At 31.7% G+C, this 20,986-nt stretch overlaps 2 protein-coding genes across 2 annotated transcripts; one reads left to right on the forward strand and one right to left on the reverse strand.

The window, feature by feature from the left end:
- The first annotated feature begins 13,070 nt into the window (after positions 1-13,070).
- On the forward strand, positions 13,071-17,245 carry LOC101208168 (rhodanese-like domain-containing protein 7). The gene is made up of 5 exons (XM_004146383.3): positions 13,071-13,488; positions 15,106-15,357; positions 15,514-15,612; positions 16,028-16,297; positions 16,693-17,245. The coding sequence occupies exons 1-5, from the start codon at positions 13,099-13,101 to the stop codon at positions 17,053-17,055; spliced, it is 1,374 nt and encodes a 457-aa protein (XP_004146431.2). The 5' UTR covers positions 13,071-13,098; the 3' UTR covers positions 17,056-17,245.
- A 69-nt stretch (positions 17,246-17,314) lies between these two features.
- Positions 17,315-18,472, reverse strand: LOC105435471. The gene has a single exon (XM_011656749.2). The coding sequence runs from the start codon at positions 18,280-18,282 to the stop codon at positions 17,842-17,844; it is 441 nt and encodes a 146-aa protein (XP_011655051.1). The 5' UTR covers positions 18,283-18,472; the 3' UTR covers positions 17,315-17,841.
- Between the last annotated feature and the right edge of the window lie 2,514 nt (positions 18,473-20,986).

The following is a 20,986-nucleotide window of genomic DNA, read 5'->3' on the forward strand; positions in this document are numbered from 1 at the left end:
TGGTTGAAGGTACGACCTTAAACTCAATCCCTCTTGGGCCAATGAGAGGGCAGGGTCCCTTTATTCAAGACCTTCAACACTTTAGGGAACAACCTATATATGTACTAACATTAAAAGCACGTAAGAGTGGATTTCGTCTTGGACCCTATATTCCAGCTATCCACCCAATATTACTTCCAAAATGGGAGATCTATTAGATCGATGCTGATGAACTATCATCATCTATGCAGATCTAAGAATAATCCTAAGTAGACAGAAGTTCATAGTTAATTAGCTCAGGATTAAGTTCGAGTTATCCAAGTCAACCAATAATTTAGAAATAGTAAGTTTTAACTGGTTAAAAATATTATAAAGTAAAAGTGACTATTTCGTGGTTAGATCTTATACAATCTAATTGCATAGGATACCGCTATTAGCATGTTTCTATATGATCATCTTGAGATCACCCTATTTGTACTAAATGTAAAGTAACTTGCATCCATAGTGTCATTAAATAAAGCACTCAACCTTATTCCTTTACTGCATGCTATTTAAACTTTTACTTGAACTTGAGACATAAACGTTCAAGTACTCATACTACATTTAAGGAACCTTATTTATTGGACTATGAGTCTTATCATAAGCAAATTTATTTATTCAATAACGACTTATTGAACAATATTTCAACAACTTTTGTTGAATAATATATAGAATAGTTTAACTTTCACAAATTATAAGTTTTAGAACATAAAATTCAACATGACTGACTTTTCTTCGTGTCGTCGTCGTCTCTTCGTTTTAGCCAAATCTTTTATTTTACTTTCTTTCCTTGGATTTAATTTTGGGTATGATTTTAGCTTAGGATTTTTTCTTTTTCTCGGCTTCTTTGTAACAATTTCCTCTATTTAATATGCTTTGATGTCTTGGATTTAGAACTGATGGGTCTAATTTAATTTAGAAAGTGAAATCTATGAGTTGATGGAAGTTGCTTTGAAGAGTTTAATTAGCTTGGATTTAGAAAGTGAAGGTGTTTGGAAGACACATGAACAAGGGATCAAAAATGAAATGTTCTCTAGTGGTCAAGAAATACCACAAACGTATCTGAGAATTTAATGATTGAAGCACGTAACGAACTATACCTTAGTTGTTCACAATATTTTATTTGATGTGTTTAGTGAAGTTGAAATTCTCAACAACTAAGTAAACAATTATTTAACATATTGATAAAATTGTTAAAAGAAGTATTTCCATTCGACATCATTATACCTACTTTCTTTTATGAATCTAAGCAAAAATTGTGTGGGGTGAGTTGAACTTAGTTTATTTGTTTTTGTGATGTAAATGAAGTTTTTATGTATTTGGATTCACGAGGTTTGAATGTTATTTCTCGTGGAATAAGCTTAGATTTACTTTGTTTTGGAGATGTAACTGATTTTTTTAGTTATTTGGTTGAAGTTTATGAAGCTTAATGTTGTGTTTGATTAAAGTTTGTGAAGTTTGAATGTTATAGTATAATGTGATCGTAGGTAAACGGCTATTTTGAATATGTTTTTTAGAAAATAATACTTGGAGATGTCTATCACATTTTCTTCTACGACTTTGTCGAAGACATATTTGTTTTTATAGACTGTCTTGAAACCCTTTCTATCATTTATGTAACAAATAATACTATATACCACGAATTTGTTTGTCTTATTCTTTATATGAAAAAAATTGATTTGATTAATACTATATACCATTATGAATGTATGAGAACTCTGGACAATGTGTTTTAGTCCTTAAAAGATGTTCTCTCGACAAGTATTCTCGGATCAATACTATAACAAATTCAAGCATCAGAAAAGTAGTGTTTTCTTCTTCTAGTGAGTAGTTCGTTGCAATTATGTATGTAAGCTTTTAATTTGATCTCATCCCTTGTAGTTCGTTGATTCGTGTGATAAAACTCATCAATGAGTATTGATGTTGATATATATTTGTAAAATTAAATGTTTGATATCAACACCATCAACATTTTAATTTATAATTTTAAATTGATACCAATATTGATGGTGTAACCATCAACTTGTACAAATTTGGTTATTATACTTTTAAAAAAAATCATTTTCTCCGGTACGCATTCAATTTTTATTCATTTTATTTCTTAAACTTTGAAAATGGTTAAGTTTATTTTGAATTATGGTTGGTTTCAAATTTTACTTTTAAACTTTGGAAAGTTTTATTTTAACTTTGAAAGTTTTATGGTATTTTTCTCTTCAAATAATCCTTACATTAGAGATTTTTTTATTTTTTTTATGGATCTATTTATGCAAAATAAATATAAGCATGCACATGGGACAAAAATATCGACACATCATGTATGAACCACATTTGTTGACGTCTTCTTCCTTTTCGTTCCACATCTTATCAATTATTTTGTCCTTTCATATTACGTTCTTTTTTTCTCATTTCTAACAATTTACTTATCTACGTATTTAGATTTGTCTACTTTAAACAACACATAATCGAACATCAACTACAAATACTTTCAAGTCCATTCTTTTTAAAAGGATTAAAATAAAAAAATTCAAAATATTTAGAAATAGAACTATTTTGATTTCTTCACTTATTTTTTAATCAGAATTAAAGCATGACATCTCGTTTTTTTTGTTAATGTAACCATAAATTTGGATCAAAATATATATTTTTAAAAGTATAGTAAACCTTTGAGCTAAAATAAAAGAAAAAGTTAAAAGATATAAGGATGAAAATAAACATTCTGAACTAGAATAAATAAAAATTAATAATACATAAACTAAAATAAATCTAAATTTGAGAAGAAAATGTAAAATTCTAAATTTGGTGTTTATAACTCGAATTTATTCCTTCTAATGTTATAAAATTTGGAGACTATTTATATAAAATGGATTTGATTAAAGTATGAGAATTATATTATAATTTAAAAATTGATATAAAATTATATTTTAAGCTTTTTCTAAAAGGGTAGTGATAAGATTAGGACCAAATTTAAGAAGAAAAAAAAAGATGTTTGAAGTGTGTTTTAAATATTTAATAATGCAATAATGGTGACGATTGAAGACTGACGACACATTGATGATAAAAAATACTTTTTAGTTTTTAGGGTGATAGAGTTATAGGCTTTCTTTTTCTCTTTTCAAGTCTCCAAAATGCTAAAATCCAAATTGAAGTGGCAAAATGGGTCAAAGTCACAAATGGCTGCCATTTTTCATCAATGATGATGAACAAGAATTCAAGTGAGCCAATCAAATTCTCTCTTTCACAACTATGAATGACAAAAGATTTGTGCCAAACAATTATTTGTCCATTTCATATAAGTTTCGTCTCACCAAATGGGAAAGTTATGATTGCATTGTTATCTTTTTTTTCTTTTTCCTTCTTTCATGAAGTTTTGACGCACTTGTGTGTGATTCAAAATTCCAAAATTCTAACTGTAACTTTTTATTATATATTCAAGTTTAGTATTTTAATCGGTGTTTTGTCCATAAATGTTTTTACACAAATTATGTAAGTTGATCATTGATGTTAAAATCTTTAGGAAAAATCTCACTTGATCTACAAGTTGTTATGTGATAAATTTGTAATTTGAAAAAGGAAGGAACTCCAAAAACCAAAACAAGATTTGTATGTTAAAGTTAGAGATGGACAACTAAAGAGTAAAGAATAAGTTAGAACATGAACTTTTGACTCACATTATTTGATATCTCATTTTTTATTTGTTTATATTGTTAGAACATAAATTATGATTTTAAAATCTTTAGATCATTTTGTTTGATGTTTGTATTGCTCAACGTTGAGCTTTTTCTCGACCCTAATGTGATAGTATGTTCAATTTCTTAGTTCTCACTAAGCAACCTTTCAAATGGTCTAAATTTCAAGTTTCTTTCAATTATGTATATTAATTTTAAATACTTTATTGAGTAATTAATTGTGTACAAGGAGGAATAGTAGACTAAATACATAGATAAGACACAACATACATAAAAAAAAAAATTGCTAATGATGGGATCTAATCTCTCCTAGTTTATAGAAAATGCATAATTTATGTTAAAACATTCCCTCAATTGTATACCGCGTGAGCGGGACCTTAGGGCCTGACCACAGGCTAACCTAGTGCACATGTTCATGTCGTGCACGTCTCTTGACTGCTTTCCATGTCAGGTCACATGCCTTGACTGTGCATGGTTGGCCGTGTGCTAGATGTGTTGCGTGCCTTATGGTCGCACGCTTCGCGGGTGCATGACATGTCATATGGCCTAAGCGTGCCTTATGCTGCTTGGCACACACTGGTTATGCCCCTCGTGCTTCTAAACCCCGTAAAATAACCTCCTTAACTTTCTTTTCGTGTAACACAACCCTTGTTCCTTGTTGTTTAACCCACTTTGCTAAATGTTTAGAAACTAGGTTTCTGTCTAGAATTCTATTTTCACCTTTGGAGGTTAATAACTAAAAATCCATAACTCAAATGAAAAAACTTCCTTCTACAAGGTTGTTTATAATTGTTTTAAGTGTCTTATGATCAAATTTTAGCTTAAGATTCTAAATAATACATTCTATAGCTCTCAAGAGCTCAATACTGCTCAATCTTACTTGAGAACTGACCTTTAGTGCCTTAACTCAGAAGTTAAACTCTTTCTTCGACTCTTTTGGGTTTGACAACCCTACTCTAGGAACTAGACTCAATTTAAGAATTCTTGCAATTGGAATTACTCAATTTACACGGGTGGTTTGAAAAAAATTCTCTTCCAAAGTTTGCTTTATATAGTGATCCTTCCACGACTTCCAACTGATATCTCCTATTTGTCACTTTACTCCTCCTCCTCCTTGCATGGCTGGCCTTTCGTCACCTCCTACTTACAACAATTTAAATGTTTGCATGCCATGGCATTTGGATTCCACTGCCCCTCTTGTCATGACACTTTAGATTAAATGCCTTGAACCTTGCTATGGCTGCCTACATTAATATATAGACAAACTCCTTCCCACCTCCTTCCCATGTCACCTCAATGACACAAGAACTATGTCATTTAAACCACAACACCAAAAAAAAATGACACCGTATCAACTAATACTCCTAAAAGGATTTTTTTTTCTTTAACTTTCTTTCACTAACGCTACTACAAGAACTTTTAAATGACTTTAAGGATCCTAAGGTGTACGGTTTACACAAAGATAATAACATGTTCCTTACACTGCCAAAAAAAAAAAAAAAAACTTAAGTAGAAAGCGATAACATACAATAGAATGTCAATTAATGGGAACACCAATCTAATCCACATCAGCGTGGTCCGATAACACTAAGATCATTGGGAATAAAACTCCAATCGAGAACCCATAGTGCATTTGGATAAAGCAAATAATATGGAGTATAACAGTAAAAAGTATAATTTGATGATCATACATAAACTGACTAACAATATGATAAGCATAGACAATATCTAGACGAGTCACAATCAAATAAATAGAAGTTTCAACAAGTTGGTAATAGAGTGTGACATCTTCACTAAGAGCACTGTAAACAGGAGTTGAAATTAGACATTTAGATAAAGTAGTATAGAAATTGTGGCAAAGTTGGATCTCATAATTTTATGTATTTACATAGCTGAATATGAGACTAAATACACATGCAAGACCAAATTACAGGAAAGGAAAGTATTAATTAAGAGAAGTACTAATGGAGATCATGGTGACTTGTTACTTGTGGAAGCTTGTGACAAATGACTAAGTTCCTTCATATTTAAAACATGTTTAGAAATAATAATCAAATGATCAAATCATTAAAATAAAGAACATTTTTTTTTAAAAAAAAGTCATTCAAATCAATTGAATGTTTTGGTTTACTTTTGAACCTGATTTTCATATACCTTTAATATGATTCTATTGAATGATCCAAGAGTAGAATTTAGAGTGTCAAGCAATTTAATCTTTTGGTTTACTTTTCAATCCAATTTTCATACTATTTTGAGTGATTGAGTGATTAAGAATAGAATATTTAGAGTATCTTTTTTATCCCATGATTATTTTTAAAAAAAAATGAAACTACCTTCCAATGTATTTTTAGTTTTACTTTAAATTATTTTTAGATGGTTCATAGAATATATCATATTCTTATTTATAATTATTTAACTTAGATTTAACATTGTTCTCTTTTTATTTGCTTACTTATCTCTATATACAATTTGGTAGTTTAATTTTAATACACAAATATGGTTGACTAACACTACTTAGTTGTAAGTAGAAATTATATAACCTAAAGTAAATATATATGTTAGTGGTAATTAAAGATGTCCATTTAACCTAAAGAGTTTAAGAGAGTTATCGCTAGAGAATGAGAGAAGGAGCGAAGTGACTTTTGTTTTGCCAAATGGCTAAAAGAAGATGGGATGAAGAATATTCTTTGGCTCCCTTTTGCCTAATTAATTAATTAATTATTGGTTAATTGATGAATGAGTTTCTTTATATATATAGTTAATTTTCTTATTTAAAATTCCACCATGTGGCTTTTCCATTTCTTCACATGCCAATTTCACTTTATTGAAAAAATTATATGTTGCATCATCACATTGGGTATTTTTTGTTAGACATTTTTCAACTATGGTTTTTTTTTTTTTTTTTTTTTTTTTTTTTTAATTTCTCACTTCAAATTGAGAGATTCAAAATTGGATTGGAATCGTTACTCTAAGCTTTACAAAATAGGTTTAAAGTACTAACATTTTAGAGAATAAATAAATTTGTTATTAAAAATAAAAAAAAATACTTAAAACTATTTTTAGTTTGAGAAGTATTATATTTCTTATCGTTAATTTTCCTACGTAGGGAGAAAATGTGCGTTATTCTTAATTCCATGATTTTAAGGACTCTTTAGATTGAGGAAATTGCGATGGAAATTGATAGAAAAATAGGCATACGCAGCGAATATTGGATCAATTTTTATCTTAATTCCACTAATTAGTTAACATGATTAAACCGTGAAATAAAATCAAATTAAGGTTGAGTGATTATACCTTTGTAGTTCCTAATTTGCTTGTATCTTTGCACACACAAACTCGGATCACCACTAGTGTTGATCCGCTATTCTCCGAACTTAGAATCGGGTTGTGGGATCCGATGTGTGAAAGATTTATGTGTGAGAGAAATAAAAATTCGAGGTTGGACTTAGGATTGAGAGTTGGGAGATAAATAATTTTGTGAGTTCCTTTTTAATTTTTTTAAAAGACAATAAACTAAATTGTTTTTAAATTCATTTGAAACACTACAAGAAACAAGATTTTTTCCCACGTAGCAATACATCACCGAAAACCCTAACTAACGTCGGAGAAGGTTACTGTGACGTCGTGAATGACGTCGACAGACACGTTGGAAAAAGCACATTAGGGATACTTTCTCCAACGCACCTCATGTCAACGACGAAAAAAAATTTCCCGATGCACGCTGCAGCACGTCGCGGAAGGCTTTAAATATTATTTTTTAATTAATTATTTTATTTATTTTGTTATTGTTTTAGTTAATTTAACAATATATATGAAAAGAAACCTACTAAATTCTTCCATCTATTTATGTCCTTGTCAGATATGGTTGATATTGCTGATAAATTAGACAGAAGAAAGGAAGGAGATAAGTGATTCAGAGAAGATAAAGAGAGAAAGTACAAGGAATGAGAGAGGGGATGAGTGATTCGGAGAAGGAAAACATGGAGAAAATAGAGGGAAGAAGAGAGGGAGAGGGAGGAATAGTGACAGAGGAGAAATGGGGGACGAGGACACTTTCGACGGCAGCAATGACGACGACGAAGACGGACGACAGGCAGCACGAACTTTCCTCCTCTCCCTCTCTTTCGACCGATTTTCTCTTCCTTTTGTTTTACAATCGGTTCTGTGTTGAAGGGGAAGAAATAGAGTGGACTTTCTCCGACGTCTTCGAAAACGTCGGGGTAGGGCCCTTTCCCCGAAGTCGGATAACCCCAATGTCGCAGAAAGATTAAATAATAAATTTATTATTTAAACATTTCCCAACATGCACATGTCACACGTCGCAGAAAGATGACCATTGTCACTTCAATACGTACACTTACAACTTCCATAAACATCGGAAAAATTGAAGATATTAAATTTAATTTTAAACTTTCTGCAACGTTTGGTTCTTGTGTGTCGCGGAAACTGAAGATATTAAATTTAATTTTGAACTTGCAACGTCTTATTCTTGAGCGTCATGAAATATCTTTTTGCCTACTCAACCAATGTTACGTCTTCGAAAGGTGGTCAACACTGACGCATCTTTCACCAACATTGTTTCTGACATCATAATGATTCTAATTTCTTGTACAGTGAAAAAGTAGTCATTAATACTAATTACATGCAACTAATGCATGTCTAAACTCACCAAAACCTAACATCTCACATTCCATTAACTCTTAGTGGACTTGGTGTTATCAGTAAAACTATCTATGAATTAATTAATTATATTTGTCGTTAAGTAACGATTAATATAATATAAATTTATTTTTTAATATTTATATGGGGCATTTGTAAAAAAATAGCAAAATAAGTTATAATAATTAAGTTCATAGCACACTCACTTTAATATTTGCGAAAATGGCTAAAACGAAGTCCAACCCACACATCAAGAGGTAAAATGTCACAAATACCCTAGTTACTAGTATACGTTTGATACACCTTATACGCGTCTGATACACTTAATACCTTTTGATACACCTGATACTTCTTGATACACTCGATATATTGATTGATACACTTGATGCACTTGATACTCTTTGATACACTCGATACCTTTTGATACACACCCGAAACATCTTGATACACATTATAATACTCATCGTTACACTTGATTCTTCTTGATACACTTGATACCCCTCAAGCCTTGATATTTTGATACATTTAAAGACTTCACTTATAAGTTTAATACACCTCTAATAAACTTGTTATGCTTCATTGGAACACTCAACAAATCTGATACGTTTGATGTACATGATATGTTTGATACACCTTATGCACTACAGATACATTTAGTATTCTTCACTTATACAATTGATTGATTAAATGCATTTGATATGCTTGAAGTCCTACTTATACACTTGTAAACTTGATTCATATACTTAACAATAATTCACTTATATTGTTGATATACTTGATAATGATACACTGAGTTACATCATTCATATACTTAATAATACTCTAATGAGCTGCATAAAAATTGAAAAAATAAAAATCACATAGTAAGCATATTAGCCAACTAATACATATAATATAAGTATATCACAACACTGATATACAAAATTGAGACAAAGTAAAACCAAAACAAAATTAATGTAAAAAAATAAAACAAAACCATTTGGAATCAAATTCAACTCAAAATACACATCGAAGAAAATTTAAAAAAAATCACAAATGAAGTTAAATTACTCCGATCAACCACTACTATATTTCCTATTTATTGATATTCTAAAATTGTTATATTGTATTCTCAAAATGCTACCCATACAATTTACCTATTTATAATTAGTTTATCATTAATTAATTAGAATTTATTAATTATTTTATTGATTAATAATCATAATTATATACATTCATAGAATTTATCCAATCAAATTACTCATTTTAGATAGATACTTGTAATTAATAATTTAATTGATATTATCATTTGATTGTTAAATAATTATTTTTAAAATTTTGAATTGAGTTTATTTAATTTCCAGCAAATTTATTTCTATCTCAATTCCCTCAATCCAAACGATGGATTATAAAGGTTGCGTGATCAACACAAGTTTAATTTGCTAATCCATCAATTTGGGTTGAGATTTCTTTAACCATTTGCCATTTGGTTATAGTCCAAAGTCACATAACAAGCAAAGTCAAGAAAAAAAGTTAGAATTATTATTTTCTATTGAATCAATTGAAGTAAGTAAACAAGGGTGGCTATCTATTTTGGAAAAGTACAAAAAAAAACAAATGTATTATTCATTTTAAGGCAGCAAGAAATAAGGAAAGCTAAAATACTTTTTCAAAAAAAACAAAAAGAACTGAAAAATTATAATATGATTTCTATTATAAATATTGACGTCTATTATCTCACTATGACACGTGTGTTATGTTGGTAGATATTTAGTGTACACCATGTGTCAAACAAATTGCACGGTATCTTAGTGGCTATCTAATGCCACATCTTACGAACCAAGTTGTCTATAAATAATAGCATTTAGTGGAGTTGTAGAAACAAACACATCATAGAGAAATTCATAAGAAATGGGAGAAATTTGAAAATTTTGAAATTTCTTATTTCATTACTTACTTCATTTATATATTATATTTTCTTGGTTTTTGTATTTCGGTTGCGCTATGTTTTCACAACAATTTTTGATAAAAACTGTTAGTTTTAAAAATGTACGTTTTAGTCTCTAAATTTATAAAAATGTTTTTCTGATTGTTAGATTTTTAAAATTTTATTGTAAAAAATTTTAAATATTTATTTTGTTTGATAAAATAATTATATGATATTTAAAATGAAGAGAATATGATTTTTTAGAAAGTATACTTTTATTTTAAAATATTATAAAAATTGTATGCTTATTTATAAAAGTATATTGTTATTTGAAATACTTTGTAAATCTATATTTTAAAGTACAAATAAAATGGAGAGATGACAAAACCTTCCTTTTCTCTTTGACAATATTAAGTTTCAAAGTGAAAGAAAAATGTTGAAAATATGATTTTGGTTTGAATCAATTAATGTAAATGACTAATGGTGTCTTCTTTGGAAAAGAAAAGGTATTATGCACTTCAACTTGGAAAATAGTACGAAAAACGAAACATTATTCAAATACGATATTCATATTTTGTTTGTTTACTCCAAATTCTTCAATTATTATTTGTTTGATCTTCTTTTTATTCTAGTGCTGATTTAAACACATTTTGACTAGAGACTTTTGTTTTTAATTTCTAATAAATCTTAATATAATTAATCCTTATGTTTTTGTATATACTTTTTTATTTTAAAACTAACAATTAACAATAAATGCAATCTATTGACACGAAATGATGATGATAACAAACGTATGAAAATAAACTTGTTTTACGTTAATTTCATATGAGTAAGTGCAGTACAATCAATTCTTTCTCACATACTTGTGAAGTTGTCTCCAAGATTTCATAACTTGTTCCTGAATGAATCTTTATATCGACACTTTGTAGACTGTTCTTTCAAGTTCAATTAGTGTTAGGTTACTCATAGCTTTGTTTTGAAGCCTTTAGTTGAGTTCTTAGAGTTTGATAATTCTCTTTTTTTTTTTTTTTTTTTTGTGAGACATAGGCCTCAAAAAGAAGGAAATTAAGAAGTGTTTTCGGACCATGTTAGGGCTAGGACAAACTGAGATTTAGAATAGAAGGGTTTTAGAGTTCAATCTCAGCCAGCCATGTGGAATAATCTCAGGTAAGATTTAAGACAATAGTGAAATTTTGAGGCAACATCAGTGCTTGGTGGACCAAGATTGAAAGTAGAGAAATGATCATAGATAGATCTCAGTTGATCTCGAGGTCGTGTCCGATTGAGATCTAAAGAAAAGAGAAAAATGTAAAGAGATCTTAAACAATCTCTAACATGAGTCTAAATCGAGATTGAAAGAAAAAAGGGAAAATTGAAGGATCTCGGGGCAAACTCAGGGTTGTGTCGATCGAGACTAGGGACAGAAGGGATTTAAATGGGATCTTGGGGTGATCTTGAGCTATTTCCAACTTGAACCACAAAGAAATTAAGTGTTTAGTGAGTTGGATTTCAAGTGACATGACATGAAAACACTTAGTAATTGGAAAAGTAGGGGTTGACGAGTTAAGAATCAAGAAATAACTAAGCTACTTTCAAAATTATTATAATTAAGAGAATAGGTCAAGAAAGGAAGAGATTACTTAGATAAATTATACGAGTTTGGGAGCTTTTCGAAGAGAAGAGGGTTTAGGCAAGCTCTCTTAACAACAAAGGAAAACCTAATTACAGCGATTAATTTTTCTAAAATGAAAAGTTGATTTTAAACTTTCTTCTATCATATATGAGGATCTGTGATTTATGTGTTTCATGTTTGGTAACGTTGATTTTAAAATTAAAAGTTTTTGCTAAATATTTGGTGCAGGATCGTGTACCAATGTCAGTCGATCATATGCCAAATCTAAATGATCGGATACCAATATTTCAACGATTTTGAATTTATAATTGATTGAAAATAAAGATCACGATTCACAACAAAATATAAAAAGAAAGTTTAACAAAAAGAATTGAAGAAAAAAAAAGAGATGAAAAAGAAGAAGCAAGAAAAGAAAACGAGGTGAAATTCAAAAGCATGACGGGAAGAACCTTAAATATTTTTTTTAAAAAAATGTCCTCCCCTAACTATTTTGGTGTGAAAATTAACCAAATAACAAACTAAATTACTACAAAAATCCCAACAAAAAAATTGTGTTATTATTATTAGATAATGTAAAACATTTGATAATTCTTATTTATACATTTTATTAGGATTCTTCTTTCATACATTTGTTATATAATTAAATTATATTTAAACAATGAAACAAATGAAAAACCAAGATATTATTATTTTTTTTAAAAAAATACATGAAGTAAGAAAAGAGAAATGGTTATCAACATAATTGTACCTCTAATTTTTAAAAGAACATACCAGAAATAAGTTACCACAATTTTAATAATATGTAAAGCATTATCAATAACAAAATCCTCAAATTTCTTATTCTAACTGACCAATTCAATATATTAAAATATTACGATTAAATTATAATTATAAATTTATTTAAAAGAGTTAAAATTTAGACTATACAACATTACCAAACCTCTCAACTTTAACGTTTCATAAATCATAGAAACCAAACCAAATTTATAATTTAACCTCACCTAGATAAAAATGAAAATTGATTAAACTCTGATGAGTTATAATTTAATTAGAACTCTTCAATAATTTTCTCACTTTTTTGGGCTTCATTCCTGGGCGTACGTATTATGGGCCTTTTATTTGCAATGTAAAGCCCAACACTAAAATACAACGGAGAAAGAACGAAGAACGCGAACGACTCGTCGTCCTCACCCTCCATGCTCATCAGATATAGAGCTCCTCCATTGTTTCCTCTGGGAATGGTATCGCCATTTCCTTCTTCTTCCTCCTCCTCCTTTTCTTCCCTTTCTTCCTTTTCTTCAAACTCTAATCTCATCTCATTCAATTTCAGTCCCTCTTTCCCTATTCCAAGACCCTTCCTTTCTTTCCCTTCGCTGCTCTCCGCTTTCCTTCACAAGCCCTGTCGGAGCATGACTCATTCCGTTTGCTTCTCTGGACCTTCCCCCACCGCTCCCATTCATAGCTCATCTGAAGAATCTGAGGATGTGGAATCAGCTTCTCTTGTTGTTGTTTCTTTCTATAAGTTCGCTGATTTTCCTGACCATGCCGAATTTCGCTTGCCCTTGAAGAAGCTCTGCGAGGAACTGGTACTTGTTTTTTCCTGCTTTATGTGTTTCGATTGCTGTTTTATATGGTTTAGTTGTGTTTGGGAGTTGGGGGTTTCTTGATTATGAGGTTATGATGCTGAAGGGTTTTGGGGTTTCATAAGTGGGTTCTTGTTATGAAGTGATACATTTGGAATTTTGGCTCAGTCTTTGGAGTAATGGAACTTGGTGTTGAGATATAAGTTTACCAAATATTCGGTTGTTGATTAGTTAAGAGCAAGCCTGTTGGTAGCTCTTACCTCTGAAGAGAGTAATTACTAATGAGTAAAAGTTTCACTTGCTCATCATAATGTGTTGTGCATGTAGTTGCCTTCCCATTTCTTTGTAACAAGGGCATCTTTCAACGAATTAGAAAGAAATTTTGTTTGTCTTAGAAATTTTCCTCTCCTTCTGATTAGGAACCTACATTGCTCTGGAAGAGCTCGAAAGGCTTATAGTAATAGAAACACGTCAATCAAATATTTTTTATTTCCTTTAATTCATATTTACACAGCAGAAGGAACCAACGAAATGACTGGTCAAGCATCTGGGAGGAAGAGGTATAAAGTTAGGGAGTGATTCATGATCGATCCCTCCTAAAGAAACAATCCAAGAGAAGACCCTGGCATGCTTTGGGATCTTAACCTTCCATAGGTTAGAATAGAAATGGATGGGAACTGGAGATGAGGAAGCAAAGATTAAATCTCGAGCAGCAGAAGTAAAAAGTTTATTGAAAAAAACACTTGCACAAATCTTCTTCAGAAAAAGAAATAAGACTTACATGGGCCTGCGCAAGGAAATTGCATGGCCCCTATGCAAGGATGACATGCACAAAAAAGAAAAAGAAAGAGAAAAAAGACTTGCACAAAAATACTCGGGAAGGATTAAGAGAAAGACAGTGATAATGTAAACCCCAGACGAAGACTCGAGTTAAATCAATGACAGTAGGGAAGTCCACCTCTTTAATGGAAAGGGAAGAGCTTTTATTTATTTATTTATAAAGAATGAATTATTTTGGGCATCCAACAGGAAGTCCTTCGAAAGTAAGGGACTTCAGGAGAAAGCTCCCTGTAGAAATAAAAAGCTGAGGCTTTAGATACTCCCTTGACAAGGACTTGGTTACAGTTTCGCAGCTTTAGATACTCCCTTGACGAGGACTGGGTTACAGTTTGGGACTAGCAAACGAAAGGGATTACCACCAATTCAGTGGTTGTCCCAACCCAGACTTAAAATTGATTTATTTTCCATCGTTTAGGGAAGTAGATAATCAACTATTTCTTATCTGAAAAAGATCAGCAAATATTATAAAATTTATTTGATTGTCATTCTTTAGCAAGAACATATAGGTATTAGCTGGATATATTTAACATATGCCAGTAAGAACTCGAAGTAATTTGCAATATAGAGAACCCTTTTTATTTCATGAAGTTGAAAGATGAACTTGAGTTTTTATTCCACAGTATAAAGAATGAAGTGAATACAAGTTAACCACTAATACTAAGAGAGACTAGATATGAAACATTTTCCAACTTCCAGTTTGTAAACTTCATCAGTTATTATAAATTTATACCTCATTTTGCTTCCCTGTTTGGATTACGGTACTAAGCTAATCTTGCTCAGCGTGTTTCAGGAGGTATCATTCTCGCACCTGAAGGAATTAATGGGAGCATATGTGGATCTCGGGAGTCTGTCCAAAGGGTTCTTGGATTCATCCAAAGTGATGAACGGCTAAAAGGACTAAGGCAGGTGGAAACACCTGTTAGTCCTGAAGAAGAAGCCATCCACAACGGTCATACTAGCAGTTCCCCTCTTGCAGCGGGGGAAGATGCACCCTTTCGTTGGGACCATGTCAGGGTCAAATTAAAGAAAGAGGTACCAAAATTTTAATTTATTTTCTTTATTCTTAAGGATGTGGGAATCGGGATGGAGGGCAGATGTAGAATATAAGGGCTCGGATATGTTTTCTTATTTGTTGATTTTTATTCATTTATTGATGCTTTTGTCCCAATGCGGTGTTTGTTTTTGTAGATTGTCACTCTTGGAATGCCTGTTATATCACCTGTTGAAAGGGTTGGACAATATGTGAAACCAAGGGATTGGAATGCACTGATAAGTGATCCAGATACTGTGAGTAGTTTTACTTGTCTTAGTTTTTGTTAAATTAGGGTTTATTGGGTTTATTCTTATCTAATATTTTCCATATTTGTATGTTTCCTTTATTAGTATTATGGTCTCTATTTATTCACCAATGTAATAGGTTATTATGTATACTTTTATTTATTCAATATAGTATATAAAATTTAACCGTTTTAATTATATTATTTAAGTTACCAATTGTTTACGTTGGATTCAGTTTTCTGCATATGTTTTGATTATTGAACTGTTATTGAACTTTAAAATGTAACATCACGATGGGAACTGCATTCCGTTGGTTAAATGAGCATATATATTCTGATTGTCTGGCCTAGCATTCAGAGATTATATACTTCTTCTCATTGAAGAGAATAAGGCGACCTTGCTAAATAAGTAAATGATAATGTAGGTGGTTATTGATGTGCGAAATCACTACGAAACAAGGATTGGGAAGTTCAAAACAGCAGTTGACCCTTGTACTACAGCATTTCGAGATTTTCCAGCTTGGGTGGAAGATAAACTCCAACTCCCTAAATTAGATTGCAAGCATTCAAATCAAGGAGGTGAAGAAACAGTGAACCCTAAAGAGAGCTCGCCTCCACGAGTTGCTATGTATTGCACTGGAGGGATCCGTTGTGAGAAAGCCTCGAGTTATCTCCTCAGCAAAGGCTTTAAAGAGGTGAACTTGTTGATCTCTATATAATATGATTTGCTTTTGATCAACTTTTTGGATAAACTTTGGACATGACATATGTTCGTCAAAGCTCAAACGCAATAGGACTTGTAGGGAAAATCCTAATAATTATTTTCTTTTCAAAATAATAATAATCTTGATGAAGGGCTGCGTAGAAGGTGCACGCCTTGCCTTTTTAAGTTCTTTTGGATAATTTCGTCCTTGAAAAATCACAAGCTTTTCAGAAATAAATGTTCCTAGATTGATGATCTATGCATGCACTTAAATCTGGAAAATGTTTAATCAAATTATTTTTGCATGACACGAAACTGCATTCTCATGTATTTTTCTGGCCGAGACAGTAATAACCTGATGCATCATCTTATCTCAATCTTTTTTAGGTTTATCATTTGGAAGGTGGAATTCTGAAATATCTGGAGGAAGTTCCAAAGTCAGAGAGCCTATGGGAAGGTGAATGCTTTGTATTTGACAAGCGTGTCTCGGTTGAGCATGGTCTGGAGCAGGGCACATTCAAGCTCTGCTATGGGTGCAAGCAACCAGTGAGTGATGCTGACATGGAATCTCCTGAGTGGGAGTATGGGGTTTCTTGTCCTTACTGTTTCTCAACGAAATCTGAAGAAGAGAAGGAGAGAGCAAGAGCTCGGCAAAGGCAATTTGAGACTTGGGGCATCATAGGTGGTCCGGACAAAGGCCGGCGTCCAACACAAAATGATGACAATGTTAGTCATCCAAATTCAGTTTGATGCCTTGCTGCTTAAGGTTCTTGTCATTTTTGTATTAGGGAATTATACAAAGGACAGATCAAAATATCCATCTCCACTTATTAATTATTGTCTTGTGTACAATATATCACTTTTTTGTTGATTATGACAAAATTGAGAAATTTTGGAACTTGGTCCTCTGTTAAATGAACTTCGATACTTTCAGATTCGATGACTTTCTCCCAGCTCTTTTCTGTCTCTCTGTTTTAACGACACGTGAGCAACAAAGAAAGCCGTAAAGTGATGAGAACAAAACAAAGATTTATTAAACTAAATTCGGTACAAGTATGGCTCCTTTAGGGCTAAAGAGAGAAAGAAACATATAACAAATGAAGACAGGTGAAAAGGGTTTGTTGAAGTTCCTCCATCCAAAGCTCAGGAATGTCCTACATCCCATCAACATTGAAGCTGCTGCGTTATGGAGTGTTGCTGGGATAGCCACTGCTCTTTGGCTTGTACAGGTATTGGTCTTTCTTTTCTTTTCATCTACCATCATGTTTCTGTTTGTTCAATGCTATTTGTGAAAGATCGTAACTATTCTTCTCGTCTTGTAACTGAAAAACATGGCAGCCATTTGACTGGTTGAAGAAGAAGGTTTGGGCGGTAGAGGAGAAAGGAGAAAGCGGGGTGCAAACTAATGAATAAGATAGCTAGTGTAAAAATATATCCACTATCTGAAGAACTCTAATATCTGAATAAAGATTTGATATGATATGAACATGTCCATCCTTCTTCTTCTTTCTATTTCTTCAAATTCATCATCAGGATTCAAGAATGGTGAGGAGGAGAAGGAGGAGGAGCAACAGCGTCAGAATGTTGCTTGAGAGCTTGGAAAACTTCAGAACTGGTACTGAAAATCTTAGCTCTTCTATTATAATCTGTTGGGTCTCTCCCTTCATCTTCTCCCATAATGGCTTCTTTTTCCAAACATTCAAGTAGCTCCACAATTCCCTTTCCTCCGCCGCCGCACTTCTCCTCCAATCTCCCTAGCTTCAGCCACTCTTCTATGTCCACCTCCCCCACACCCACAGAGCTTCCCCATCCACCCTGACTAACACATCTTGGCTCTGCCCCTGCCTCCGCAGGTCGATGGCAGAGCCATGGTGAGGAAAGGGATGGAGTTGGCCTGAGGTTGGGGAAGAAGGCGGTGGAGGGGCGGTGGAGGAGGGGAGGAGGTGGTGGAGATATGAGAGATGCTGAGAGTTGCATATTGTTTTGGTGTGGTGGTGAGGTGTGTTTATGAATGATTGATAAATGATGGGCTTCCTTTCTTCTTGTTTGAGAGATTTGGGGAGGGGTTTTGGAGTGTATTATTATAGGAATTTCTTTAAAGAGAAAAACAAGCACCGCCACTAACCACCGTTTGGACGTTGAACGTGGCAGACCATGCAATGGCACGAGGTCACGTGCTCTCTTATTCATCATTTCAAATTTATATATTATTAGGATAATACTCATTGAAGAAGTCAATTTTTAAAATTTCAAAGTACCTTCTAGAAAATCACTTTTTCAGGCTATACTACTCATCCTACCAATTCCTTTTATTATTCTTTAATATGGCAGAAACACAACCCTTAAACTTGCTTCTTTTCGTTGCCATAACACACCCCTACACTCTAATTTCAATGTGGGAAGGAGAGGAGAGTAAAGATTCTGTTTCAGTGTGAAAGTGTTTGAAGAGCGAGGCTCTTTTAGATTCCACGCGATCTTGAGAATTTCAGTAGTGTTGGTTGTCCTTAAAGTATAGATCACACGTCTTTCTATACTTTTTTTTGTTTTCTAAAATTGTATTTATAAATACTTTTTCAATCTTTTTTAAACTTATCTTTTACCAATATTTTAAAAACTAAAATAAACTCAATTGATAAAAAGTGTATTATTTACATGTTAATAGGTAAACCATAAAGCATCATTACTTTCTTGGGACACTACTCTTTTGGTAGAGATGGTTAATGGTTGGTGTATCATATTGCATGGCCAATGAAATGTTGTTGGTTGAAGTGCATTATTTTGAAAAGGCAACTCAAATAGATGTAATTTAAGCTAACATGATATGACTATTTGGGAGGAGATGACTACACATTAAATTGGTACATTCCTTCGTATTATTCTTTTCCCATTTTCATTTTCCATTTCTATTTTATTTCATTTGTCAACAAGTTGCTACTCGAATAGGGGTAGTCTATACCATTCAAAATGCAATTATTGATTTGCATTATGTGGTTACCCATCGAAATAAAACATCCCTGACATGTGTGATTTGTGAATAAAAGATACAAACAAGATTGATGACTACTTAAAGGTTACACCAGGAGGTTACAATGGTGACATTTGAGTTGTTTACGTTTTTAGGTTTTCTTACATATTTTAGTCAACTTAATTACTCCTTTAATTTCAAGGAAAAGTATATATATTCAATAATTTGAATTCACATTAAAAACTATATTTCAAATATTTTGAACCTATGAAGTACTAGTTATCAAATAGCTAAAAATCTAACTAATCTTATATTAAAAAAAAGACCCTGACAAGAGAATCTTTACGTATTTATTTTACCCTTATGACATTACACCCTTTAGTGATTTCTATCGTGTTCTCTCCTCTATTGTTTCAGGTCAAAGTGATTAAATACGAAATACTATATTCTTTTATGTACTAGTATGATCTAGACTATACATATATGAAATATCACAATCTAATGATGAAAACATACGTAATTAGATCATTTCAACATGCCATTATAACTATTAATTGCGTCAAATTGATCATATAACCTCATATATGAATGTGATCTATATAAGTATGAAACATTCACTCCAAAAGTACTAACACCCTCTTAACAAATATAAGAGAATATCAACTCAAACATTCACTCCAAAAGTACTAACACCCTCTTAACAAATATAAGAGAATATCAACTCACCCATAGGAATAGGATTCATCAATTTAAACTATAATGTTTTTTTTGTAAAAGTATCAATCTACACCCTTCATACCTTTATAACATACCGTTTGCCTTTATAACATACCGTTTGCCTTTATAACATACCGTTTGAGAAATCTTCATATCCAATTTGAATTGTGTTAATTAGAATCTTAAACTTTCATAAATGAATCAATTTAAACTCTTAAACAAAATTTTCTTTCAAATTTACCCATGCATTTATTCTAGTCACCATTTCTAGAATTAACATTTACTTTACTTACGTTAGAGAATCAAAGCATTGATGGTTTCAAAAGAAATGTAGAATTAACATTTACTTTACTTACGCTAGAGAATCAAAGCATTGATGGTTTCAAAAGAAATTGTAATGAATGGTACAAAATGATTTGACTCATAAATATCTAAGACTTATAAGTTGTATACGATGTTGGTTAAACAAAAATGAAGAATAGTGTAAATTGATGCACTTGTGAACTTGCATAGTTTAAATATATATAACAATTAGCTCAAGATTATAATTAATACAGCTTAGAGGTATAAATTGGTATTTAGCCTAATTTTTATTAAACTTAGAAAACAGCAATGAGAGGGGAGCGGGGATTATACCATTGGAACTTCTAGCTTGAGGAAGGGAGAGAGGAAAAGAGAGGGAAAGAAAGAAAGAAAAAAAAAAGCTTTTTTTAATTAAGATTGCAATTTAAACTAAAGGAAAATACCAACTTTTTAGTCTTAAAACTTTTAAGACTTTTTTGTCTTAGTATAAATGAGGTGGAATATTTAAATCCTAGATTTCTTAAATCTGCTTATACTAATTGAACTAGTTTTTTTTTTTAACATCTTCTGAAGTCTTAAACTATAATTTTAGTGTTCATTTCCTTCTTCTACTCAAAACCCTTGTGCATTCACATGTATAAATTTGTGCCATTTTTCTGGCACACCAAGCTCTCAACTCCTTGAAGGCGAAGTCAA

This window comes from Cucumis sativus, chromosome 5 (genome assembly GCF_000004075.3).
Source record: "Cucumis sativus cultivar 9930 chromosome 5, Cucumber_9930_V3, whole genome shotgun sequence".
Classification (NCBI taxonomy): domain Eukaryota; kingdom Viridiplantae; phylum Streptophyta; class Magnoliopsida; order Cucurbitales; family Cucurbitaceae; genus Cucumis; species Cucumis sativus.

What these genes read in the sequence shown, in the direction of transcription:
- LOC105435471 (XM_011656749.2), bottom strand. Translation starts at nt 18,282, where the DNA reads ATGCAACTCTCAGCATCTCTCATATCTCCACCACCTCCTCCCCTCCTC.
- LOC101208168 (XM_004146383.3), top strand. Translation starts at nt 13,099, where the DNA reads ATGCTCATCAGATATAGAGCTCCTCCATTGTTTCCTCTGGGAATGGTA. An exon ending in GGGTCAAATTAAAGAAAGAG is followed by an intron (nt 15,358 to 15,513) that starts GTACCAAAATTT and finishes TTGTTTTTGTAG; the next exon opens with ATTGTCACTCTTGGAATGCC. An exon ending in TGATAAGTGATCCAGATACT is followed by an intron (nt 15,613 to 16,027) that starts GTGAGTAGTTTT and finishes ATGATAATGTAG; the next exon opens with GTGGTTATTGATGTGCGAAA.